The sequence below is a fragment of the Pteropus vampyrus genome, unplaced genomic scaffold, assembly GCF_000151845.1.
Source record: "Pteropus vampyrus isolate Shadow unplaced genomic scaffold, Pvam_2.0 Scaffold300, whole genome shotgun sequence".
Taxonomy (NCBI): Eukaryota; Metazoa; Chordata; class Mammalia; order Chiroptera; family Pteropodidae; genus Pteropus; species Pteropus vampyrus.
This window is the reverse complement of record NW_011889081.1, coordinates 630186-656119: the sequence shown is the minus strand read 5'-3', so window position 1 is coordinate 656119 and position 25934 is coordinate 630186. Positions and strand designations below refer to the sequence as shown.

At 50.4% G+C, this 25934-nt stretch overlaps 2 protein-coding genes across 6 annotated transcripts in view; both read right to left on the bottom strand.

The window, feature by feature from the left end:
• Window positions 1–6751: 6751 nt before the first annotated feature.
• On the bottom strand, window positions 6752–16641 carry NAGPA (N-acetylglucosamine-1-phosphodiester alpha-N-acetylglucosaminidase). 4 transcript variants are annotated; one of them, XM_011376443.2, is made up of 11 exons: window positions 16508–16641; window positions 15961–16416; window positions 14890–15029; window positions 13883–13991; window positions 12642–12770; window positions 11955–12160; window positions 11804–11851; window positions 10705–10833; window positions 10378–10509; window positions 10228–10291; window positions 6752–8680 (listed from the first exon to the last, which is right to left on the bottom strand). In XM_011376443.2, the coding sequence occupies exons 1-11, from the start codon at window positions 16591–16593 to the stop codon at window positions 8470–8472; spliced, it is 1710 nt and encodes a 569-aa protein (XP_011374745.1). In that variant the 5' UTR covers window positions 16594–16641; the 3' UTR covers window positions 6752–8469. The 4 variants fall into 4 exon arrangements, 3 of the variants coding, with proteins under 3 accessions (XP_011374745.1, XP_011374746.1, XP_023377004.1); XR_896894.2 differs by lacking the exon at window positions 6752–8680 and adding an exon at window positions 9196–10001 and having other exon boundaries at window positions 10170–10291; XM_011376444.2 differs by lacking the exon at window positions 11804–11851.
• Window positions 16642–23878: 7237 nt separating this feature from the next.
• The window catches only part of CUNH16orf89 (chromosome unknown C16orf89 homolog), a 12017-nt gene continuing 9961 nt past the window's right edge, over window positions 23879–25934 (bottom strand). For both annotated transcript variants that reach the window (XM_011376441.2, XM_011376442.2), the window contains one exon: window positions 23879–24212. In XM_011376441.2, the coding sequence (XP_011374743.1) occupies window positions 24016–24212 (197 nt within the window). In that variant the 3' untranslated portion in view covers window positions 23879–24015. The remainder of the gene's footprint in view (window positions 24213–25934) is intronic.

The following is a 25934-nucleotide window of genomic DNA, read 5'->3' as shown; positions in this document are numbered from 1 at the left end:
TGCACTCTGGAATTTCTCTCCCTGTAACACGAATTGTTCAGTACAAATAGTATAAGTCTTTTTTTCCACACAGTCTGTTTCAGCCAGTAGAACACTGTGTTTCTTGTTAGCCTGATCATTTGCTCCAAGCCAGAGCATTAAATGTTTTAGATTTGGACATACCTCTCTTCTCTACTTCCTAAAACCGTGGAGGTTTCCCTTGGCTGGTTCAAGAATTACCCAGCTCCTGTTTCTAAGTTTCTAGAGACTTCTCAGTGGGGGTGATGTCACCGTCAGGGGTTGCAAACTGGTTCTTGGGGCTAGGCAGCATAAAAAATCACATTTTTAAATATATAAAGCACAGATATACTGTATTAGTTTCCTGGAGCCACTGTAACAAATTATCACAAACTGGGTGGCTTAAACAGAGATGGATCCTCTCCCAGTTCTGGAATCCAGAAGCCTAAAATTAAGGCTTGGCAGGATCCAGGGGCGAATCCTTCCTGCCTCTTCCAGCTTCTCGTGGCTCCTGGTGCTCCCGGGCTTGTTAATGCCTCAGTCCAGTGTCAACCTCTATTTTTCCTTCTCCCCTGTGTGTCTCTTCTTTTTATTAGGACACCAGCCATTGGTTTTAAGGCCCACTCGAGGTCCTTAACTAATTACATCTGCAAAGACCCTTCTTCCAAGTAAAGCCACATTAGGAAGTTATGGGTAGACATAAATTTTGGGGGACTTTATTAACCTGCTGCCTGTGCATATAGCACATAAACAGATGTACATGCAGTTTATCAATGGTATTAAATGCAGACAGACCCCTGGGGCCCGCTTAGCACTGCTGACTTGTTATCTTGGGGGTAGGTTCCTGGATTCTACTTGCCAGGTATCCAGATGAAGGTGAGGGCCATGCTGTCCATCTTCCTGGGCCACTCTGCCCTGTACCCTAGGGTTTTACCCAAGTCTTAGCATTGTGTCTGAGAACAGCCACCGTCCTGATGTCAGAAAAGGGCAGGGGCCCTGTTAAGGGCACCGCCTGTCCTTCCTGTGAGCTCCCTCGGGACACGGCAGGGGTGCTGGCTGCCACAGACATCATGGGATTCTGAAAAGGCTACCTTGTTTTGGAGCAGGCCAAGGACTGTCACTTAGGAAGCAGAGGAGGTGGGTTCCTTTGTGTTACAGTTTAGGCTACACGTTTACACCAGCTCCTGTTACCCAGATCTGCTCAACACATCTCATCTAGGTAGAGGAAGCAGCCCTTGGCCTGCCTCAGTACAGTGTATTCGCTCATTCTCTGTGACCTTTCCATGGATTTCTCTGGAACTAGGGGTGAAGACTCTCAAAGGAACAGGCAGCTGACTCATGAGTGTAGCATGTTGAGAAAGACAGAGTTCCCTGGGGTGGGCAAGCTGGGATCAGGTCTGCACCTCAGATCACTGCTGACGTCTGTCTCGGCAGAATCACCTTCCTGGGGAGCCCCCTGGGTTTTGGGCCTGGAGAGTGCAGAATACACTGGGGGCTCCCTGTGGCCCAGAGGCTTCCTCTGGGACCAATTCTCCCTCTGAGGCCAGGGCCTGCATCCAAGGCAGATACCTCTGGGGACTCCATGGAGGTGAGTCTCAGAGCACTAGCAGTGGGAGTTTGGGTGGGGCATGGAAGAAGCTGGAAAGAGTAAAAGGCCCTGGGTGGCTCCCAGGAATGTCGGATGCAGCTGTGGCTTTTTCCACAGCCCATTTACCTTCCCCTCCCTTCATTCCGCCCCCCACTCCATGCCAGCAAGGCATTTCTGAGGAACGTAGGTCCCCAGGAAGCACAATTTGAACCCTCTCACTTAAAAGGTTTCTAGAGCCAAGATTTTTCTGAGACAGACCCCTTTGAGAATCTGTTGAAAGCCATAGGCATCACACTAGAATGCCTCTTCAGTTTCAGGGCTCCTCCTCAGAGCCCTCAAAAGCCCGCTCATTGACCCCAGAATTGGAACATTTTTGAGGAGTCTTTCCTGATGCTAAAGTTTTATAAAGAGCATCCCAGCAGCTGAGATATGTGTCACCATGGTAACTGCCCAGCACACAGAACTCTCAGGGTTCCAAGTCAGGCCATCAGGACTTCTGGTCCATGTTCTGTGCCCAGGGGTCTTCCGTCACTATCACGAGGTGGGGAGGGGACTCTTGTACTGTCATAACTGATTCATGTTAATCCCCAACTTCCAATCCTAAAGCTTCATGACTTTAGCTCTTGTATATTTGTGTCACACGTGTCCCCCTACTACCAAAGGTAGTATTAGAATCTTGAACATTTTTCTGCCTCCCTGCTGCATGTTCCATCTAAGCTCAGCAAATGCCTTAGTCTAAAATGTGCCTTCCCTGGAATTATGAGTGTCAGACTCTGGGTTGCCAGAGACCCAGAAATCCAATAGAGTTCTGCCTCAAGCAAAAATGGGGATTTATTGATCTAAATATGGCTTCAGGTACAGCTGAATCCAGGGGCTCAAAAGCTATCCCCTTTCTCTCCTGGTTCAGTTGTCCGTATTGGTTCTACTCTCCTGCTCCCTGTGGCCCACACCATGGAGGCTGGAAAATCTGGACAGTTTCTTTCCCCCAGTTCTAGAAGTTCCAGGGTGGGCTCTGACTGGCCAACTGAAACATATGCCTGTTTCTGAACCATTCATAGTTGCCACCTGGACTTAGAGGAAGAGGATGTTACCAGCCAAACCACAAGGATGGAGAATGGGGGACAGGTAGTACCCCAAAGGCAAACTGATGGAGATTTGGGGTTGCAGCTCTTGATGCCCTCCCCGCTTCCCTTCATTAGCGTGGAGGGCATCTGGATACAAGAAAACTGCAAGTTTCTCTCCGATGGCTACCTCAAGCATGTTTGCCAGTATAGTGCAGAGTGGAAGTGCCAGGAGTTAACCTCCAGGAGCAGCCCTCAACCCAAGAGGAGTGAGTGTGGGCTGATAAACCTGACAGCTTCCCCTGCCCATGGGTGGCACAGGTGCTTGCTACTGAGGCCCCAATGGGGTAAGCCCGGCTGCCCACATTGGGAGCTGCTCACCAATGCACTGTGTACGGGCTGCCCTTCTTTCTCCCCAACCCAGGGCTTCTCAGGGTCACCTCCAAAATACACTACCTGCTCTTACATTCTTGTCTCAAGTTTTGCTGCTGGGAGGACCCAGCCTCAGGTGGGGTGGTTACTAAGAGGGACTGGATGTTGGACAAAAATAATGGATACCCCTATGAAAAACTAAAGATCCTTGGGGCCACAGGGAAGGCAAACGTGTCCCAGCCACTGAACCAGGGGCTCCTCCAGCACATCATGACGAGCCCTCTTCAGGTACTGCAGTGCTCCTTGGGCCTGGAAACCAGAAGCCTCTGCACCAAACTGCAACTTTCCAACTCAGCTGCCAGCCCCCGCCAAGGACAGATAGAGACGCCTTTTGCAGAGGGCAGCTTTCAGGCCAAGGGTTTCCACAGCCTGTTGCCTCAAGACCCTGGATGGGGTGGGGTGGGGGCTCCCTGTAGATTCCTGGACCCTCCACCCAAGATTCTGACTGAGTGGGTCTGGGATGGGGTCAGAAGTCTGCAATCACAGAACACTCCTGGAGAATACATTCCGACCTGCAGCCAGGCTTGGGAACTGTCTTAGGAATATGCCAAAGTGATCCTGAGGTGCCTGGGAACTTGTCTGAGCTCTTGTCACTATGTCCTACCCTTGATCGCTGGGACCCAAACATCAAAGCAGCCTGGGGCCACTTGGTGCATTTAAAGAAAGCGAAATACAAAATGAACCTTCCAGGTGGAGTTGAAACACAAGCTTCCGGGAGGAACACGGGAACTTGGTTGCTTCCATTTCCAGGAGGAAATAAAAACATGTAGCACTTGGCTGGTTCCTCAAACACGTGACTGTCCCTAAGTTCCCAGATACACTGAGAATGCCCTGTTGCCATCCTTCTCCTCCCTCCAACCTGGGTTGCAAACCAGGAGATGGGCTGAGTGAGGAGGTAAAACCTTCAGTGGCCCAGTGGGCAAGGATCCCTGTCTCTACCTTGACCTCAACCCTGAGCCGGCCCCCTGGGGAACAAGACACTACAAGAAAACAGCTACATTCTCAGCTGTGGGTCCCAGATCGGCCCCCAGCTGGCCCTGCTGAAATCACTGATCCTAGCCCAGATCAACAAAACCACCCAGTTGACCCTAGAATCATGAAAAATAATAATTTTCCATAAGCAGTAACTTGTTTAAAGTCACCAAGTTTTGGGCTGATTGATTAGGCAGCAGTAGATAGCTATTACAATTTACCGTGTCTTAGTCTGCTTGGGCTGCTATGACAAATACCACAGACTAAATGGCTTACAAACAACAGACACTCATCTCTCACAGTTCTAAGAGGCTGGAAGTCCAAGATCAAGGTGCTGGCACATTCGGTTCTTGGAGAGGGCCTGCTTCCTGGCTTGTTGACAGCGTCCGTCTCGCTGTGTGCTCACGTGGCTTCTTCCTTGTAGAGAGGTTGTACTCCAGTCTTTCCCATTATTAAGGTGCTAATTCTATCATGAGGGCACCACTCACGACCTCATGTAACCTTCACTAAAATAAAGGCCTCACTACATTGGGGGGTGAGAGACTCAACATGAATTTGGGGGAACACAAACACGCAGTCCATCATGTGCATAGGTCTATGTGAGGATCTGTTGAAAGCTGCGGCACCTCCCCCACCAGAACAGCTAACAGTGTGATACATATTCATGCGGTGAGGGGGCGAGCTGCCAGGCACCTCTTGAAGAAAGAGTGGCCACAAGCTACCCTGAATCAGAGCTGTCAGGCCATAGGGAAGGGGAGTCAGTTGCTGGGGCTGCGATGAACTGGAGAAGGTTGGTGCGGGGCGGGGGTGGGGGTGGAGGGAGCTGGCTGTACATCCTCAGCTCCGGAAAGTTGTTGCCTAGTGAGGGCATCAGCTGGGGCCACTAGCTCTCTTAAAGTGAAACCAGAAACCTGGAGTGGTTAATGGGATTTATTGATCTAAATATGGCTTCAGGTACAGCTGAATCCAGGGGCTCAAAAGCTATCCCCTTTCTCTCCTGGTTCAGTTGTCCGTATTGGTTCTACTCTCCTGCTCCCTGTGGCCCACACCATGGAGGCTGGAAAATCTGGACAGTTTCTTTCCCCCAGTTCTAGAAGTTCCAGGGTGGGCTCTGATTGGCCAACTGAAACATATGCCTGTTTCTGAACCATTCATAGTTGCCACCTGGACTTAGAGGAAGAGGATGTTACCAGCCAAACCACAAGGATGGAGAATGGGGGACAGGGAGTACCCCAAAGGCAAACTGATGGAGATTTGGGGTTGCAGCTCTTGATGCCCTCCCCGCTTCCCTTCATTAGCGTGGAGGGCATCTGGATACAAGAAAACTGCAAGTTTCTCTCCGATGGCTACCTCAAGCATGTTTGCCAGTATAGTGCAGAGTGGAAGTGCCAGGAGTTAACCTCCAGGAGCAGCCCTCAACCCAAGAGGAGTGAGTGTGGGCTGATAAACCTGACAGCTTCCCCTGCCCATGGGTGGCACAGGTGCTTGCTACTGAGGCCCCAATGGGGTAAGCCCGGCTGCCCACATTGGGAGCTGCTCACCAATGCACTGTGTACGGGCTGCCCTTCTTTCTCCCCAACCCAGGGCTTCTCAGGGTCACCTCCAAAATACACTACCTGCTCTTACATTCTTGTCTCAAGTTTTGCTGCTAGGAGGACCCAGCCTCAGGTGGGGTGGTTACTAAGAGGGACTGGATGTTGGACAAAAATAATGGATACCCCTATGAAAAACTAAAAATCCTTGGGGCCACAGGGAAGGCAAACGTGTCCCAGTCACTGAACCAGGGGCTCCTCCAGCACATCATGACGAGCCCTCTTCAGGTACTGCAGTGCTCCTTGGGCCTGGAAACCAGAAGCCTCTGCACCAAACTGCAACTTTCCAACTCAGCTGCCAGCCCCCGCCAAGGACAGATAGAGACGCCTTTTGCAGAGGGCAGCTTTCAGGCCAAGGGTTTCCACAGCCTGTTGCCTCAAGACCCTGGATGGGGTGGGGTGGGGGCTCCCTGTAGATTCCTGGACCCTCCACCCAAGATTCTGACTGAGTGGGTCTGGGATGGGGTCAGAAGTCTGCAATCACAGAACACTCCTGGAGAATACATTCCGACCTGCAGCCAGGCTTGGGAACTGTCTTAGGAATATGCCAAAGTGATCCTGAGGTGCCTGGGAACTTGTCTGAGCTCTTGTCACTATGTCCTACCCTTGATCGCTGGGACCCAAACATCAAAGCAGCCTGGGGCCACTTGGTGCATTTAAAGAAAGCGAAATACAAAATGAACCTTCCAGGTGGAGTTGAAACACAAGCTTCCGGGAGGAACACGGGAACTTGGTTGCTTCCATTTCCAGGAGGAAATAAAAACATGTAGCACTTGGCTGGTTCCTCAAACACGTGACTGTCCCTAAGTTCCCAGATACACTGAGAATGCCCTGTTGCCATCCTTCTCCTCCCTCCAACCTGGGTTGCAAACCAGGAGATGGGCTGAGTGAGGAGGTAAAACCTTTAGTGGCCCAGTGGGCAAGGATCCTTGTCTCTATCTTGACCTCAACCCTGAGCCGGCCCCCTGGGGAACAAGACACTACAAGAAACAGCTACATTCTCAGCTGTGGGTCCCAGATCGGCCCCCAGCTGGCCCTGCTGAAATCACTGATCCTAGCCCAGATCAACAAAACCACCCAGTTGACCCTAGAATCATGAAAAATAATAATTTTCCATAAGCAGTAACTTGTTTAAAGTCACCAAGTTTTGGGCTGATTGATTAGGCAGCAGTAGATAGCTATTACAATTTACCGTGTCTTAGTCTGCTTGGGCTGCTATGACAAATACCACAGACTAAATGGCTTACAAACAACAGACACTCATCTCTCACAGTTCTAAGAGGCTGGAAGTCCAAGATCAAGGTGCTGGCACATTCGGTTCTTGGAGAGGGCCTGCTTCCTGGCTTGTTGACAGCGGCCGTCTCGCTGTGTGCTCACGTGGCTTCTTCCTTGTAGAGAGGTTGTACTCCAGTCTTTCCCATTATTAAGGTGCTAATTCCATCATGAGGGCACCACTCACGACCTCATGTAACCTTCACTAAAATAAAGGCCTCACTACATTGGGGGGTGAGAGACTCAACATGAATTTGGGGGAACACAAACACGCAGTCCATCATGTGCATAGGTCTATGTGAGGATCTGTTGAAAGCTGCGGCACCTCCCCCACCAGAACAGCTAACAGTGTGATACATATTCATGCGGTGAGGGGGCGAGCTGCCAGGCACCTCTTGAAGAAAGAGTGGCCACAAGCTACCCTGAATCAGAGCTGTCAGGCCATAGGGAAGGGGAGTCAGTTGCTGGGGCTGCGATGAACTGGAGAAGGTTGGTGCGGGGCGGGGGTGGGGGTGGAGGGAGCTGGCTGTACATCCTCAGCTCCGGAAAGTTGTTGCCTAGTGAGGGCATCAGCTGGGGCCACTAGCTCTCTTAAAGTGAAACCAGAAACCTGGAGTGGTTAATCTTTTGAAACACAGGCTATAATTTAAATTTCATTAAAGTGCAGTGTGCACTAAACCTTTTCCGCTCAAAGCATGGTCTGCATGGTCCTAGCACCTGCAGCCTCAGCACCACCTGGGAGTTTGTTAAGACTTAAATTCTCAGCCCCAGGCCATAATCTGCATTTTAATAAGATCTCCAGGTGACTCAGGTACACATTAAAGTAAGAAACCCCTGATTAAACAAAAACCATCAGGGAGTTGGAGGTGCTCTGGGCTGCCTGTTCACGACTTCTGATTCAGGTTAAGTAGCCCCACCTGGTAAGACCCAGGAGCACCCGGAAGTCCATGATTCCAAATTCAGGCTCCACCTGGGGCTCCTTTAATTTAAGTGGTATAAAAACCCTCAGCGGCAGGACGACAAAATAGAAACCTTGTAAACATGATTTCGTACCCCCATTCCTTCTAAGTTGCTTCCTGTGACAGGAAATAGAATTTTCATTGGCAAATTCGGTGATAAGGTCTGTAGAAAAGGGTTCGGTCCCCTGATGTGGCCATCATCTCCTTCAACCACCCCTCTCCAAGAGGGCTGGCTGGACTCTGCCACTTGGTCATGACGCGGTCATGGTGAGTTCCGTTCGTTAGCAGGGCTTGCCTCAGGAGGCCAGAGATTCTTTGGCAGGGGTGCAGGCCCCCAGGGGACAGGCCTCACTGGGCAGCAGACACAGGCAGGCAGGGAAGGAAGCAGTCTCCTCCAGGGAGCACTGTATTGCTCAGGTTGCAAGTGCCATGGTAGACAGCCAGGTGAGGGGCCAAGGCACAGATGCTATCAGAAGCTTGGCTTGGCACTGGGGCCGAGACCACCCATGTGGACAGTGGCCTTGGACTCCCCCTGCAGAAGTCAGATCGCGTTGAAACGAGCCTCCAGAACAGGCCATGACGGAGAGCTGGAGACTTCAGTCCTTGAAGGGGTTGTGAATGTCCCCTGACTGCTCCTTCTCGGTGGCTAGGAGCTCACCATTCATCTCCTGCAGTGGGTGGTAGACATAGGCCCCATCCAGATGCCGGCTCCGCTCTGCTCTGGAGCCGAGCAGCAAAGATACGTTCACCACTGTGCTGATCAGCAGAAGGAAAACCAGGGCCAGGGTAAGGGCCAGCCAGGTGGTCCTGGGGGCAGGAGAGAAACCCCAAGCGGGGGTTGTTGGGCCGATTTGAGGCTAGGGGAGTGCTGGAGGGACATTCCTTCCTCCCCTCACTTCACTCCACCCAGAACAGGGGCAGGGAGTAGGGGCTTCCAGAGACCACATGGGGACTGTCAAGGAGCAAATGGGCCCGGCGGGGCTGGGACCTACTCCAGACACATGTTCAGGGAGCACCGAGGACAGTGGCTACGTGGGATGTAGCCGGTGCTGCCACATTCTCTCATATTTCAAAAGAAACCATGAGTAAAAAGGGTTTTACATAAATGTTACTGATTTTCAGATGCTGCTAATAAATCTTTAAAACTGTGAAATTGTGCAAACACACTCAGAAGACCTAACCCATTCCTGGGAGACAGCAGTTTGCACCCTGTGCTTCAGAGGACTATGACAATTGAGGCTGGGCCCTGCCCCAGGGCCCTCGAAACAGACGGAGCAGGGAGAACCCTTCTTCCAAGGCAGGAAATAAAGAGATAGGGTGAGGGTCTTTTAATGATCTTTTTTCATTCCTGTGAATCTTTAGCTGAAGACCTCAACACAAAAGTGGAAAGCAGAAGCTTGCCGGGGGCCGGGCTTGTAGCTATGCCCGTCAGCCCCCCACTGCTCCCTTTCCCTGGATGCCAATAGGTTCAAGGTCTGCAATGTGGTGGAGGTTGGGGTTGGGGAGGGTGGGAGAAGGGTGGTGGCTCAAAGTCTCACCCCTGAGGAGTTTGAGTTTCAGGCCAGGGCGTGAAGCTCCTGGAGCCACTGTCCCTGCTCTGGTGCATTTTCAAAGCACATTTCCAGCTTTCTCCAGGCCTCACCCCACCCAGGCACACAGGGTCAGGACCTCCAGGGAGGACCTGGCAACTGCATTACTGATGAGCTCCCACGTGTTGCTTCTAGGACAACCCCGGAGGGCTCTTCATTCATACCCATACCTGGTTCCCATCCCCAGAAGGGGGCTGGGGTAGGGCAGCGCAGGCCTGGCTATGGGAGGTGAGAACCATGAGAAGCGAGGTTCTCAAAGCCAGTCTCAAGACCATCTGTGTCGGCATCACCTGGAATGCAGGTTCATGGCTCCACCCCAGACCTACCAAGGCAGGAAGTCCCGGAGTGGTGCCCAGCACTCTTTTAATATACCCTCGTCTCTAAAGTCAAGTTTGAGACCCACTGCATTAGAAAGTAAAGCTGCCAACACAAGGCCTGAGCGCAGAGATGCCTGGGAAATGATGCCAATTACTCCAAGCCTGGTGCCTCTGCACCAAGAGCTGCGAAGACACGTCCTGAGTGTCATGGCCAAGTCCACGCCTGCCCCCTCGACTCCCACTGGGGTGGTAACCAGGCTCCTTCTCACCATCTCCCTGAGAGTGTCAGCTGTGACACTCCCTGTGCTTATGTCAGAGAAATGTTACCTGGATGCCCAGCTGCCATCTGCTAGTCTCGCCCAGTCCCTGAGCAAAAGCCACACCTCCCAGGTGGAGGGAAGGGGACTCCTCTTCCCATCACTGCCCCAGGTCCTCCCAAAACACCTACCCGGTGAGAAGGGAGAGTTCTCCCGTCTGCAGGGTGACTTCTGATGGCGGGAGACACTGCTTTGCTGTAAGACATCAGGGTGAGGCTGAGGGGTAGGGACGGAGTAGGTCTGCCCTCTCCTGCCCCTAGGGGGCTTGGAAGGAGCTGTACCTTGGGAGAGGATGCTGTTCAAGGTGGGTGCCCAGGTGAGATTGCAACTGCCAGTCTGGGGGTCACAGGGACACTGGTGTTCACATTCGCAAGGCTTCTGACAGCCTGGCCCGTGCCAGCCGAGGGGACATTCTGCAGAGAGGAGATGGGAAGATATGGGTGGGGGCCTTGGTGGTAGGGCCCCTCTCTGCACTGACAGGATGGGCCCCAAGTATGTGCAGAGCCCGGCTAAAGGAAAGGGACCCCGCCACACTCCCCCAGGCCAGACCCTGGAGGTGCCCTGGGTGGTGTTCCCGCCTGGCCGACTCAGGGGCCTACCCAGCTTACCCTGAACACAGGTGTCTCCAGTGAAGCCAGGGGGACAGGTGCAGGTCCCCTGAGCCGGGTCACAGGCTGCTCCATTCTGACACTGGCACTTCTTGGCACAGTCCTCGCCAAAGGAGCCATTGCTGCAAGCTGGGATGGGGGAAGGGAGGTCTTTGCTAAACTGTCCCTGTCCCTCCCAGGCTGTGGCCAGCAGGGTTGTGAATGGACCTCAGCCACCCCGAGCGGCCTTTAGGCTCACATATTCTCCCAACAGTTACTGAGACTGTGCCAGGCCCCGAGGCTGTCCCTCATGAAGCTTCCAGTCCAGGAGGGCAGGCGGCCAGGAAGCCAGAAAGCAAACATCTAAGTAACAAGTGAGGACAGGCACTGCAGGGACATGACCTCATGGCAGCAGCAAACCACTGTGGAGGTGAGGCAGGGAGGTCTCTGAGGATATGACATTAGGCTGAGACTTGGAGAAGAGGAGCAGAGGGGAGCATAGTGCGTGTGGAGGTGCTGGAGCACCTGGGGCCTGGCAGGTCACAAGAAAGAATTCAGGTTTTTACTTAATGCAAAAGCCACTGAAGGGTTTAAGCAGTGAATGGTTGTAGTGGGCTGAATTGTGTCCCCTCAAAAGATATGTCGTAATCCTAAAACCTGTGAATGGGCTTATTTGAAAATAGGGTCTTTGCAGATATAATTAAGGATCTCAGGATGAGATCATCTTGGATTAAGAGTGGGCCCTAAATCCAGTGATCAGGGGTCCTTGTAAAAAGAGATCAAAGAGAGAGACTGAACACACAGGGAGCCACCAGGAGCTGAAAGAGGCAGGAAGGAGCCTCCCCTAGACGATACAGAGGGAGCATGACTTTGCTGACACCTTGATTTTGGAGTTCTGGCCTCCAACTGTAAGAGATTTCTGTTGGTTTAAGCTGCCCAGTTTTGGGAATTTGTTGCAGCAGCCCCAGGACATTAATGCAGTGATTTACACGTGAGGTGAGAGCGGGAGACAAGAGGCAAGCGATGTGCAGACCAGGAAGCAAGGATGAAGGCAGCTGCCACACTCACCCTCTCCCCATGTGCCCAGGGGCTGGGGAGGGACTGGCCTGGTGGCTTTTACCTTCACTGCAGTTGGACCCTGTCCATCCAGCTTCGCAGCGGCAGCCGGCTGCCAAGACAAGACCGAGAAGGTCAGGTGAGGGTCCAGGCAGGGCCCGGCAGGGAGAGCTGGGAGCCCAGGTCAGAGCTGACTCCCCAGAGCCCTCACTCACTCTCTGTGCAGAGTCCGTGCTGGCTGCAGTTGGAGGGGCCGCAGTCCAGCTCGTTGCAGGCGGCACCCCGCCAGAAGTGCCCCGTGCACTGACAGTGCCCCTCCACGCAGGTCCCATGGCCACTGCAATCCGGAGGCTGGCAGCGGGGCTCATGCACACACACTACAGTGGACACACTTCGAGGACAGCGCCACATGTTGTCCTGGCTGCAAGGGGACAGTGTTTGAAGAGACGCTGCAGTGCTGGCCATCTTCAGCCAGCCTCTCCAACTCCCTACAGTAGCTCATGAGAGCTGCCTCTCTCTCCACTGTCCCATCTCCAGACTTTTATAAGTAATTCCCAACCCCACAATCCCTCCGACCCCAGGGCCTTTGCAGATGCTGTTCTTGCTGCCAGAAGGCTCTCCTATGCCCCTGCTTAGCCACCTCCTCTTCCTTCAGATTTCGGCTCATGCTTCATTATCCTGAGAGGTTTTTTCTGACCAATCAACTTCCTTTCACCAACTTAAGTAGCACTGGTACACTATGCATACTTCCTGTAAGAACGAGAGGCAGGGATCTCAGTTCTTCCTGTTCACTGCTGAATCCCCAGAGCCTGACACACAGTAAATACTCAATATTTGTTGAATGAGACAGTTGGGGACAAGCCTGAACTTGGACCTCAAGAAGAGGGCTCTGATATGCTTACCAGTGATCCGATGGGTAACTGGACAAGGTTCCATTGAGCACGAAGGTGGCGGAGCCTCCTCCATCCAGGTTGATGGCATTGACTACATCCTGTTTCAGCAGGAACTCTGCCATCTCCCACAGGTTAACGCTGCGGCACAGGGGCAGTGATGTTGACTGTGCCCACCACCATTTCCAGTTTAATTCTTCTTACTTTCCATGGTGGACAATATCATGCCCATAGTGGCAGGCAAATTTTTAAATGGCCCCCCAAAGATGTCTTGTCCTAATCCCTACAAGCTGTGTATATGAGATCACTCCTGTGCTTATGTTACATTACGTGGCTGTCAGTAATTCCCAACCCCACAATTACATTACGTGGGTAATGTCCACGAATCGGGGCACTGTCCACGAATCGGGGCACTGGCCTGGATTATCTGGGTAGGCCCAGTGGAATCGCAAGAGCCCTTAAAAGCAGAGAACTTTCTTTGGCTGGTGGCGGAAAAGGAAGTGAGAGAGATTGGAAACATAAGGGAATCAGAAGGATTCGACACACCTCTGCTGGCTTGAAGATGGGGAGGGTACACATGAGGAGGAATGTGAGTGGCCTTAGGAGCCGAGGCTCCAGCTGAAAGCCAACAAGGACACACAGACTTCAGTCCTACAACTACAAGGAACTGCATTCTGCCGACAACCCGAATGAGTTGGGAAGAGGATTCTTTCCCAGAAGTTCCAGGTAAGCACCCTGCCTGGCCAACAGTCTGACTTTGTGGGATGTCCTAAACACATACATAGCCCAGTGAGCCCTCCAGATTCCTTACCTACACAACGATGATCTGACAAATGGGTGGGAATTTGTTATGCAGCAACAGCAAATTAATACGCTCTCTTTACAGAGGAGGGAACTGCGTCTGAGAGGGTGAGTGACTAACCTGTCTATGGCCATAGAGCTGGCAGATAGCCAAGACGGGACTGGAACTGAGGTCTTCTCCCTGATAACTTTGTGATCATTTTCTTTTACCCCAACTGGAGCTCAGGAGGGAGGAGGCCTAAGCTGGGGAGACTGAGAGGATGTGTGTGGAGGAATAAGAGTTCTTAGAAGTAGGACAGATCTAGGGACCCTCTTCCTGTTGAAAGGCGGGGGACAGATGGGTAAGAACATCCCCAGGCAACTGCTGGGGGTCAGAAGGACAGCTGTCTGGGTTCGAGTTCTTCAGAGTAGGACTCAGCCCAGGCTCACAGGCTCTGGTTTCCAGCACTCACCCCCGCTGCTCTGTTTGCCCGTCTGCATGGAAGAGCACCAGCTGCCCCTTCCGGTCGTGGCCCACAGCCGTCCTGGCCGATATCACATTCACAAATTTGCTGAAGGAGCCTGAAGGAGAAGCAGCCTGGGTGATCAGTGGCCCTTTGAGAGGGCTTCACGGCTCTGCCTGACACTTCCTGCCAGTCCAACACCACCTTCCAGGCCACACCGTCCAGTGTTTCCTTGACTTCCCCCTGCCCCATCCCAGTTAGTGTCCACATAGTAGCCAAAGGGTTAAGTGTAAATCAAGTAATGTCAGCCTCCAGGTGAAAGCCCTCTTATGGCTTCCATTGTTCTTAGAACAAAATTCAAACACCTTACCAAGGCCCGGCATGACCATCGTGGCCTGCTCTTAGTAGCTCATCTCCTGGGGCTCCCCTCTCACTACCCTGCAGCAGCTCTCTGTTCCCTCTAGCTGGACTGTACTTCTCCCCAGCTCTCCCCGTGGCTTCCTCCTTCCGATCTAAATCACCCCCTTATGAGGCCGTCCCTGACTGCTTAGTCCAAAATAGTCCATTTCCACATTAGGGCCATGGTGTACTTCCCTGCTCCAGTATTCCACATTCCAATGTGGTTCTCAAAACTTGAGTGTCCATCAAAATCACCCAGGCGGCTTGTTAAAACACACAACCTTGGGCCTCACCCCCAGGGACTCTGATCCTGTAGGTCTGACGCGGGCCTGAAGTTCTGCATTTACATCAAGCTCCTGGGTGACGCATCTTAGCGGCACTTCTCTATTTCTTGCCCATAGCTCCTTTCCTCCACCTACCCCCTTACTCCGAACTTTAATTTTCTTAGCACCTACCACTTCTTTTAGCCCACTATGTATCTATTTTCTCTCTTATATATTGAACAAGCACCTTATCTGTCTTAATCTCTGATTCCCGGTACCCAGAACAGTACTTGTTGAAAGCCTTTCCACAGGACCCCACTGGTTCACAGAAGGGCTGTTGCCACCTGGCCCCACCTGTCTCCTGTGTCTCTTCACACTCGGCCGCCTGGCTCTCGTTGATGTAGACACTTCCATTGCGAATCAGCCACACAACTCCACTCAGCAGCTGCACAAATGGATTCTTAGTGTCCAACACTTCCTCTTCAGTCAGGTACCTGGACAAAGGGAAGGTGTGAGGTGCACTTACCTATGGGGGGCAGCTGCAGATAGTGGGGTTTCTTTCCTACTGCACACTCAACAGCCTGGCTGCTTGATTGATTCCTCTTTCTGCCCCAGGAACCTGACCAGTCTTGATCCTGAGCAGCCTTAAACAGTCTACAAGGTAGACTACACTTAATAAAAACAACCATCCCTAACAGATCTCAATGTTCATCTATGGCCTTCAATTTCCCAGGCTGAAACTCTGGCCAAACTACCACCGGATGTCTGTACAGCTCTTCACTGATCTCCTTGCTTCTACTATGGCTCCTCCAGCCTAGTCTCCAGCCAGGTTTAGAGCAAGCTTTTAAATAATCATAGTCAGTACTGTCATCCTGATTCTCTGCTCATTCCTTCGGTCTCTGGTACACACCGAGTTCCTATGCACCTCTGAGCCTTAGTGCTTGCTATTACTTTTGACTGCAATGCTTTTCCTCCAGTTCCAACCCTGGTTAACTTGTGATTAAACTTTAAGTTTCAACTCAAAGGTCATCTTCTCAAGCCTTTCCTGATGACACTCCCTAAAATCAACTCTATTTACAAGAGGTTCACCTTGTTCACTGCTTTGCTACACACACACAATTTTATTTTTTCTTATTTCCCTGACTTTTATTTCTGTTTTTTACTAATGGGAGAAGTCCGCGAAGGTAGAGGCTGTGTGTGCGTGTTCACTGCTATATATATCCCCAGTGCGCAGCATTTCCTGACACAAAGCAACTCTCAAGAGGATGACGAATAAACCCTGCAAGGAGGGTATTACTATCTCCATTTTGCAGACGAGGAAACGGAAGCTAAGTTTAGTGAGGTGACTTGAACACAGTCGCATGGCTACATCCCGAATCTCAGGCTTTCTGCCCTCGACAGTTACGGGGCTTCCTGCCTCCTCACCCTGTGACCAGAGTCCCGTCGCGGCGGATCCCGAACTGCGCGTTCTGCAGCCCCCCGGCGCTGCTCACCCGCTGCCCGTCGCTCACCACGTTCCCCAAGCACTCGCCCGTGTCCATGCGGAAGAAGCCGCCATTCTGGGCGACGCTGCAGCCGGCCGCCCGCACCGTCTCCTCCACCGTGGCGCGGCGCCTCGACGCGCAACCGCCCGGCCCGCCGGGTTCCAGCACCGAGAAGGTGCGTAGGGGCTCGGCGGCCCGCGTCAGGTGGCCAGTCACCGCACGGTCCGCGAAGTGCGAGACGAAGGTGCGCACCGCGGGGCCGCGGGTGCCGGGGGTCGCGGGGGAAGGCGGCCAGCTCTCGTGTTCTAGGCTGCCAGTGCGCACCCTCGCGCAGTCCCGGGCGGAGCGCGCGCGCATGCCGGAGTACGGCAGCAGCAAGTCATCGTCGAGGGAGGGCCTGCGGGGTTGGAGAGGCCGTAAGCTCGGAGGGTTGTGCCCCGGGTCGGGGGACCCCCGAACCAGGCTCACACCCCGGGAGCTGTACTCACCCCCAACCGAAGCCGCCGGACGCCTCCCAGAAGAAGCTGAGCAGCGAAAGGAAAAACAGAAGCCAGCATCCCATGGAGGCCGCCATGTTGGACTCGAGCCTCCGGTCACGTGGGTTCGACCCACGTTACTCAAGACCTCTGGTGGCAGCTTTCAGTTTTGACAATTGCTACCTTTTGGATCTCTGATAGGGGAGGATCTCGGCCTGTCATTTACCGTGCTTTTAGGGGAAGGGCGTGGCGCTGGGGGAGTGGCAGGAGCTTTTTATATTGATGTAATTTCAAACCTACAGGTTTTTTTTGTACTTATTCATACATATTTTTTTCTGAACTATGTTTAGCTGTGTTGCATACATCATTATCCTTCACCGCAATACTTCACTATATATAGTGTCTACCAACAAGAGCATAAGCACATAAGCACAGGTCAAGTAAAATCAGGACATTTTCTATTGATAGAGTTCTATTAAGTGAGCCACAGTTCACATTCGAATATTGTCAAGTGTCCCTATCATGTCCCATTAAAAAAGAGACAACAGGCCCAAAATGGAGTCCCTTGTGCTACACCTGAGGTCACCAAATGGAGACTTAATACCTAACCCAACTGTAGTTTCGGCCTCTCCTAGGAAGGTAATCTTAACATGTCAGTCTGGAATTCCCTGGCCAGCACTACAGAGGTAACGTGTGTGGACAAAAAAGGGGTTTTCCAGAAAGTAACCTTACATAGTATGCTTATTACAAAATCCTAATTGGGCAAGTCATAGACAGCCCATAGACTGTACCCCAGGCATATAACTACTTTAGTAAAAGGCTTATCTTTGCCTTAAGCAAGCCCTACCCATCGTTTCTGTGCATCTAGGTTAACACACCCACCTTTGAAGTGCCCCCTCTTAGGCCCCTCCTTCTAAAGCATAACCACCCTCAAGAGAACACATAATCTTAACTAGTCTGTACTCCAGTCCCTGCTTTGCTTTCTTACACCTTCATGTTATCTTCCTTCAATCCATCTTTAATCACAAATGCATAAAAGAGATTGCGAACTGTTATTCTCTGAAGCGTTTTTGTCAGTCTGTTGAGATCCTGCTTCCAGGGGTTTCCTCTGGCTCAAATAAATTGTTTATAAAAATTCTCTACAGGTGTGGACTTCTTACATCGACACCTGTCTGATAGACGCCTTTCACCCTTTGAAGGAGGTGATCTTGCCTGAAACAATTCACTCTTTTTCCCCCCGTCTGCCTATAAAAGCCTTCCATATAGCTCCTTGGAATTCTTTTTTAATTGCTAGGTGGGATGCTGCCCAATTTGTGAATCAGTGAATAAAGCTAATTAGACCCTCAAATTTATGCAGTTTAATTTTGTTTTTTAACAGTCCTTTTATAGCTATTTTCTCCACATCCAGGAGCCAGTCCAGGAGCTGTATTTAGTTGTCATGTCTCTTTGGTCTCCCTGAATCTGGAACAGTTCCTCAGCCTTTCTTTGTCTTTAATGAGCCTGACATCTCAGAAGAGGACAGGCAGGTCAGCTACATAATTTGCAGGAATCCTTGTTAAAATATTAAGAATTTAAAGATGGCAAGTGCAGAGTGTGAAAGCAAGCATGGGACCCCTCTGTGAGTGGGCCCTGTGCACCTGCACAGGTTGGAAGCCCATGAAGCTGGACTTGTAGCATGTGCTTCAAGCTTCCTTTGAGAGGATACTTCTCTTCAGGCCTCTGGTCTAGGGCAGTATCCAGGGTTAGGCAGCCTGTTGGTGTCCATGCAATGCACAGGCCAGGAGACAGCACAAGTCTGGATTGGCCTTTGGTGCCACGGGTACTTGAGGCCAACCTAAACACTTTCTGTCTACAGGTGAAGAGGAGTTTCCCACTTAAATGGCCAACATTTCTAATCAGTCCTTTGTTCTGCTTCTGTAAACATGCTTGCTGCATAGGCCAAAGATCTCAGAGTCAACTGAGAGCTCACCCTCCCCTTAAGATATATTGCTTTTAGTGTTTAAACAGATGTATCCCCTCCCTTTAAGATGTATTGCTTTAGTGCTTGTTAGAAAATCCCATGCTCTATAACTGCTTGCAGCCCATAGCAATTTCAGGGGTCTATAAATCAGCCGTGTCAACTGTAACAACGTGGATATAAAAGTGAAATTGCCCCTAAGCTCTGCGCCCAGGTTTTCAGAGCACTAGTTCTTCTGGGACTGCCAGCGTAATACAACTGAGTTCTCTTTCTCTCTGGGTTACTACTTGGATTTTCGCTGGTCTGATTTTTGAAGCTTTTGGGATTTTCCATAACACGGGCAGCATGATTATTGCTTGAATTCAGGTCTTTCTTTGAGCCACCGCCCCTAAGAGCCAATCAGGGTGAGTATACTAGGTTGGATAGTGTCTCTCAAAATTCACAAACTTCCCAGCACCTCAGAATGTGACCTTCTTTGGAAGTTGGATCTTTGTGGATGTGATTAGTTAAAGTGAGGTGATACTGGGGTAGGGTGGGCCCCAAATCCGGTCTGATTGGTGTCCTGATGAGAGAAGAGACACACAGAAAGATAGAGGGAAGACAGCCATGTGAAGAGAGAGGCAGAGACTGGAGTGATGCGTCTACAAGCCAAGGAACGTCAAGGATTGCTGGCAGCCACCAGAAGTCAGGAGAGAGGATTTTTCCTCTCAAGGCTTCAGAGAACACACAGCCCTGTTGACACCTTAATTTCTGAACTAATGGGTGACCTCAAATGACCCATGAGTGCTCTGAGGCCTGTGGGGAGACCAAAGTTAGTTCCCTTAAGTTAACCACAGTCAAAATGACTGCTTCTTTTGGGGATTAAATGACCTGGCCTTACGCAAATATATTGATACGAAGGGATTGTGTTTTTTTCATCCTTATATTCAGCCTGCCAAAAACCATCAGCAAACAAGCCAAGGCCTGCCGCCAACTTCCCAGCTTCCGAAGTCCTTTTTTCTCCATGTCAATTAGGAGTTGGCAGGTGGCAGGCAGTCTCTGACATTTGGTCTTCTCCCTACTTTAATGCTTGTCACTCCTTTGCCAAGTTGTTCTAAGTACATAAATGCCACATAAATTCTTCATTTGAACTAAGCAGTCTCTTACCATTAATTAAACAAGGATGTCATTAGTCTGCTGTGGCTGCCTACAAAGTAAACAAACCAAAATGTTAACCTGTATAAATGCCTCTACGTTAGGAAATCAAAATGCTAAGGACAGCCAATCATAAACAGCTAACTAGGCTTTCAGCTACAGCCAATCAATTTTCTTTGCTTCCCTACTTCCTCTTCAGGAGTCTTCTCTGGCTCTTGTCAGGGGAGTGCTCCTATCCACTTTGGTTTGACGCTGCCCGATTTGAATCAATTTTTGCTCAGATAAACTTTTAAAATTTTAAATAAGCCCCAGTTTATTTTTTATTAAGCCCAAATCCACAGTTCTAGCCAAACCAGCGATCTGGCTCAGGGGTTTCTCCTTCACTCACATCTACTCTTCATCTGGAATACTTGGTCCCCTCTTAGCATGCTCTGGGTTCCACCATCATGTGTGGATTCCTCGCTGATGAAACAGACCAGCCATGCCCTCCTGGAGCTTATATTTTAATGGGGGAAATAGATACCAAATGATACAGGCATGGTGAGAGCCCGGAAGAAGAAGCAGGACGGAGAGAGATCGGTGTCACTGGGGTGACAGGGACGGCCTCTGTAAACCCATTTAGATGAAGACATACAGGATAGGAAAGAAGGGACAGCTGGAGGGAGTGGGGGACCAGAGCCTTGCAGGCAGCGGGCACAGCAGAGCTAGGTGACAGGAAAGCAGCCTGGGAGGTGAGCAGAGTGAGGGGAGGGTGGAGGTGGGAGGGCCAGGCCCAGCCAGATCCTGCAGGGCTTTAGACAAATAAAGTTGGATTTCCGCCCAAGTAAAACAGGAAGCCACTGCAAGTTTTTTTTTTTAAACAGTTTTATTGAGGTATAATTTACATACCATAAACTTTGCCTGTTTTAAGTGTACAAATAAATGTATAGAAATATCTCAGTATCACCTTGGTCCACTTTTAGGACCTTTTCATCACCCCTTGAAAGTTCTGTAGAGTGCTTTTATTTGTATTAAATGTCTGTAAAAGGCAAATCTGCCGAGACAGAAAGCAGATTAGTGGTTGCCTGGGGCTGGGGCTGGGAACAGGGAGTGACTACAAACAGCACACAGGAAGGTTTTAAACCAGAGGCTGACAAGATTGGATGGCCTCCTCCTTGAGCCCTCAGTCCAAGTGCATCCTTGCCTTTGCTAGTTTATACGCCCGCCCTGTCAGCTGTGAGGCACTGTTCCCTGAAGATGCTTCTCTGTTTATTTTTTTCATGCACTTAGCAGGCATTGAATTTAGCAAATATGTGTTTCCTCCGCTAATGTAGGACATGAACAACATTTATGCATTGGTATTCGATTACCAATTGAGGAAAAGAATGAAATGTTTGAGCAGTGCACGCAGTCTTTCCCTACCTGAAGCTCTGCTTGATTATGACTTTCCTAATATTTGCTTCCTGCCTTGACTGTCACCTCTTTGAGGGCAGAGACCGCATCTGCTTTTTACTGCTTTTCCCTAGCATTTTGCATGGGACCTGGCACATAGTAAGCACTTTCTTGTTGAGACAAAAAAAAAAAGGGATCCATCTGCCTGTGCACGTCTAAGCCAGAGAAGAGATATGTGCAGGTTTTGCAGCAAAGAAAGTAAGGTTTATGAGAGAGTTGCAAGTCCTGGAGACACAGGCAAGCTATCGCTCAAAGGCCTGGCTCCCTGGGTATCTCACGAGTACAGACTTCATAGGGAAAAATATGTAGTCATGGAAACTAAGGGAGTAAGAGTCTTGGGTGCTACTGGTTGGGCAATTAGAAAAGATAAGGTCATGAGGGGGATGAAGTAATTTATCATCATGTCTGGTTCTGGAATCAGCCATGGCGCCATTCTATCTGCTCCCCATCCCATCTGGTCCCGTTGATAGGGGCCATTATTTACAAAATGTACTCACAGAACTTTTAATCGCTTTATTTCCTTTCCCTGGGAAAAAGCCCCTCTCCCTCAAACTCAGGTGGTTACCCTGAAACTTGTAACAATATCTAAGAACCGGCTTTGAGATGTTGAGAGGCAGGAGGGTCTATAGTACTTCTGGGGGGCAGGTGACTTTACGAGCTCCCTGCATTCTGCATGGACTTAGGGAGCTGCCGGCTGTCTAGACCAGACTCAACAATGCAAACAGCCCAAAGTCTCTTCCATCAGTGAAAACTTAAGACACAACAATTCAAGGAGACTGGTTTTTCTCCCCCTACTCATTTAATTCCGCAAGCATTTATTAAACACTTCTATGTTCCAGACAGTTTAATAGGAGCCAGGCTTGTGAAGGAAGCAAGATATTGCCCATGCCCTAAAGCAGTTTACAATCCGATGATATAATTGGCAAGTACACAAATAAATGGCAGAAAAAGACACCAAAAGAGCATTGTATAAAAGAGAGGTAGATGGGGGATGGGAGATTTCATAGGACAAGTGACACTCCAGTTGAATCTTAAAGGACAAATAAAATCTTAACTGAATTGGAGGCTGGAGGCAGAACAGGTAATCCAGATGGAAGAGAATAAATTATGTCCTTGGAAATGCAGAGCGTTCTGGTGAAATGTTGCCTGGTCCAGTCTCCCCAACCAGTGGTGTGTGTGAGGGAAGTAAAGGCAGTCGCTGAGACAGAGAACGGGGAAGAGTGGGCACGTGAGCTCATCTCAGCTCTTGCTAGTTGTGATTTTTCTTCCTCCCCCTCTTCTCTCAGATCTGGATTCATGCAACCGTCCTGCAGAAGTTGTTCCCAGAAACTGGTTCATACTAAGGTGACTTGATAGAGAAAGTCTTAACTCATGACTTTCCTCATTTTGCATTAGGATTCCTTTCTCTTGAAAGTGACTTGTAAGCTCAGGTTTCTCCTAGAGCCAACACTCCCCTCCCCCCCCCCACCTCATATGATAACTAACACCTTCTAGAAAGAACTGGTGTCTGGCTCCTGTGGCTTATCTATCTCAAATTTAGGAAGGAAGGGGGTAGGGAAAGGGGCATAACTCTCCCCTAATCCAGTTGTGTGCCCGACTTGGTCAACTTTTGTTTGCAAGGCAATGTGCAAGACATCCTTTTTTTTTTTTTTTTTTCCCAAAGACATCCTGATGCATACGGAGTGCCAAATGGGCATTAAATCCTGGCGCCTGGTTCCCCAAGAAAATGACAACCTCAATAGCAAGTCAAACTTATCAACAGAATCCAGGAACATTCCTGTGGGCCTGACAATTTAAGAGCAATTTCGGGAAAGCATCCAGGGGCAGCGGCAAAGGAGATTGGACAGAGGAGACTAACTCCTAAAGGAAAGATTTAGAAGAACCCCTCCCCCAAGGGCATTTCAATTCATATTCTCAAATACGACTAAATTGTCACATAAGGATGATCAGCAGTGATTTCCCACTTTGAAGCAAAGCAAGATGATGGACTTAGAGAGAGCCTTCCAGCCCAAAGACTGAGTTTTTAGCGGGTTTTTCTACCCTGCAGTGTAATTTTGATGCCTGTCTGCATGCAGCTTGAAATCAGCACCGCAAATGGCCTGGACCCATAATAAGGTTCCAGAAAGTCTTTTCTTGAACACTGGATTAGAGCTCCAGCTGACATGTTAGGGTATACTCATGTGGGGGTGGGCCACAAGGGAGACCCTCAGGCTGGGCACGAGAGAAACGTTGATGAGTCAGCTGTCCCTTCCTGCTGTCTCAGACAGGTCCCAAGTAACCTGACATTGTCACCGCTGTGGTAGCAGGTAACACTTACTTGGTACTTACTGTGTCACAGGTACTGTTCTCAGTCCTCTACAAATATAACTCTTAGAGCAGTGGAGCTAATAGTGAGGTAGGTGCTATAATTATCCTAATTGTACTGATGAGGAAACATTCACAAAGATGCTAAATGACTTTGCCCAGGGACACCAAGCTAATGAATGAGACAACTCAGGACTTGGACTCAGGTAGTCAGGGCACAGAACACATCGTTCACCATTATGCTACACTGCCTTTTGTAAAATGACATGACCATGACATGATGTGACTTCATGATACCACAGCGCTCTTTGCAGAGGATATAAAGATTATATGTGCTGCCTTTCTGGCTCCTGTCTCAAGTTCTAGGTCATGACTTGAACTGTTATTTTCAAGTACCTTATTTCTCCCACTAGGGAAGATGCAACAGTTGACAGCTGAACAAATTGCCTTCCAAACTCCAGTTTATGGGTCGCTTCAGAATTTGCATTGAGTGGGGTTGAAGACTCAGAATACAGCCCCAGAAGTTGTCCAAAAGGCTGAGAAACAGGGCTCGACTCTCCACTCAACTGCTCTCTGAATTTATTCATCTGCTGCCGTGCCTGGAACCATCCCAGCCTTCCTTCCCAGGCCCTGCTCCTCGAGGGGACGAAGCTGGGGTGCCTTGCTCTCAGGTGCCTCCTTCTCAGGGTGTGACCTAGGATTCCAGGAAGGAGGGATGAAAGGTATGGATTTTATCTTCCTGGGTGGCAGGCGTGGAGCCGTTCGTGTCAGTTGGTGGTGCCGGTGTGGCTTGCTGCAGCTCTCTGTTTGCTGGGGGGTACTGTGCCAGGATGTAGAGGAAGCCACCCAGGGCCCCCACGGCCATGGCTGTGTTGTGGGAGGAGCAGCCATCTGGGGAGAGAGACAGAGGCCCCTCTGTGAGTGCTGGGTGGTGACCACAGTTCCGTCAATGCTTTTCAGATATCCCGCCAGGCAGCCTGGTGCCAGCAGATCCACTTTGCCAGGCCGGGCACCCATCCGCTAGCCGCTGTAGGTGTTGGCTGCTAACAGCTGCCTTCTCTAGAGAAATGTCTCCAGCCATTTGGAGCCTCTTCACCCAGAAGGTTACACTTCCTCCCAATGATTTACTAATACAGGGACACAAAAGCCAGCTCTCTCTGGGAGGGTGACTCTGTGTTAAGAGTTGCTGGAGCCCCTCCCACAGGATCTGACCTGAGGCCAAACCCTTGTCCAGCTCGGTCCAGTTTCCCCTGCTTTTAGGCCCTAGTGAGACCTTCTAGTACAGCACCTCATTGCCCCATTTTACAGATGGGGAAACTGAGGCTCAGGTAGCAGAGCTGAGCTCCCAGCCCTGGCGACTTTACAGCTCATTTCTTGACCCGGACAGCCTCCCTCATTGCTGCCTCGGGCCTGCTGGTCCCATGTGACCCTGAACGACTGCCTGAGACAGGAACTTAGATGTCATTTAGTTCTCTGAACTCAAAGTGGGCCACCCACCTTTAGTTTCTCGGCAGGTGGAGTGAGCTAAGATTTTCCCCACCCCTCACAGACTTAGAGAAGAGAAGGACCTCAGCCAGGCCCCTTGGAGGGAGGGAGAAAGCAGATTTCAAGAACGCTAATTACTCACCCAGGCAGCCTATGCCTATCGGTGGCCTACCGTAAGCCATGGGGAGCACTTGGCGCGATGGTCTGATATTAACCCCAATAACTCTATGAAGGAGGCACTGTTTGGTCCCCATTATACAGATAAGGAAACCGAGGCTCAGATAGGTTGAGCGATTCCCACAGCGAGTAAGGGAAGAAGTGGATTCAAACCCAGACAGCCTGGCTTCAAATCTTGTGCTTAGTCTCCATGGATGTGTGTCATAAGTGAAGGAATGTTGTTCCATCCTGGGAAGTTTTCTAGGCTGCTGATCAACCTTCAGGGGCCTCAGGAAAGGCTTTGGGCTTCTGAATTTCTGCAGCTCCCTCTCCAGTTGTCAGTTTCTAGGGAGCAGCTAGCTTCCACGGTGTGCACAGAAGTCCCCTACCACCCACCATCGACAGTCCCAGGCCCCTCGGTGTCAGGTGGGCCTATCTAGGGCAGGGGACCTCTAGGAATCTCCTGAGAAAGTCTCTCCCTTCCCCTGGCCAACCCCTGGTGGCAGCTACAGACCCGCTGGATTTGTGCTTCCATGCTCTTCTCTTGTCTACCTGCAAGTAGATGACGAGGCAGTGGTGGGGTGGATGGTGAGATGTTTAGTTACTAGAATCGTCCCCGGTATAAGTTGGACTTCTACTCTGAGCTGGCTATTCTACTTCCCTTCCTGCTTTTGCCTTGTAGTTATTTATTTTTTATTAATAAAAAGATTGAAATCAAATCCTCTCTTCCTTCTTTCTCTCTATCTCTCTACATTCCTTCCTGCCATATTTTATCTTGCTTTTTTTTTCCTTCCCAATATAGTTATATCCTATTCTCAGTCTCTCCGCATTGGTGGGCCGACCACATAACTTATCATTTCAACCAGGACACTTTGGGGAGGAAAAAGGGCACTATTCATAGTGGCACCAGGACAACAGGTGTCAGCTGGGAATACCAGGATGTGCGGCCACTGGGATTGTGCTGGTCACTTG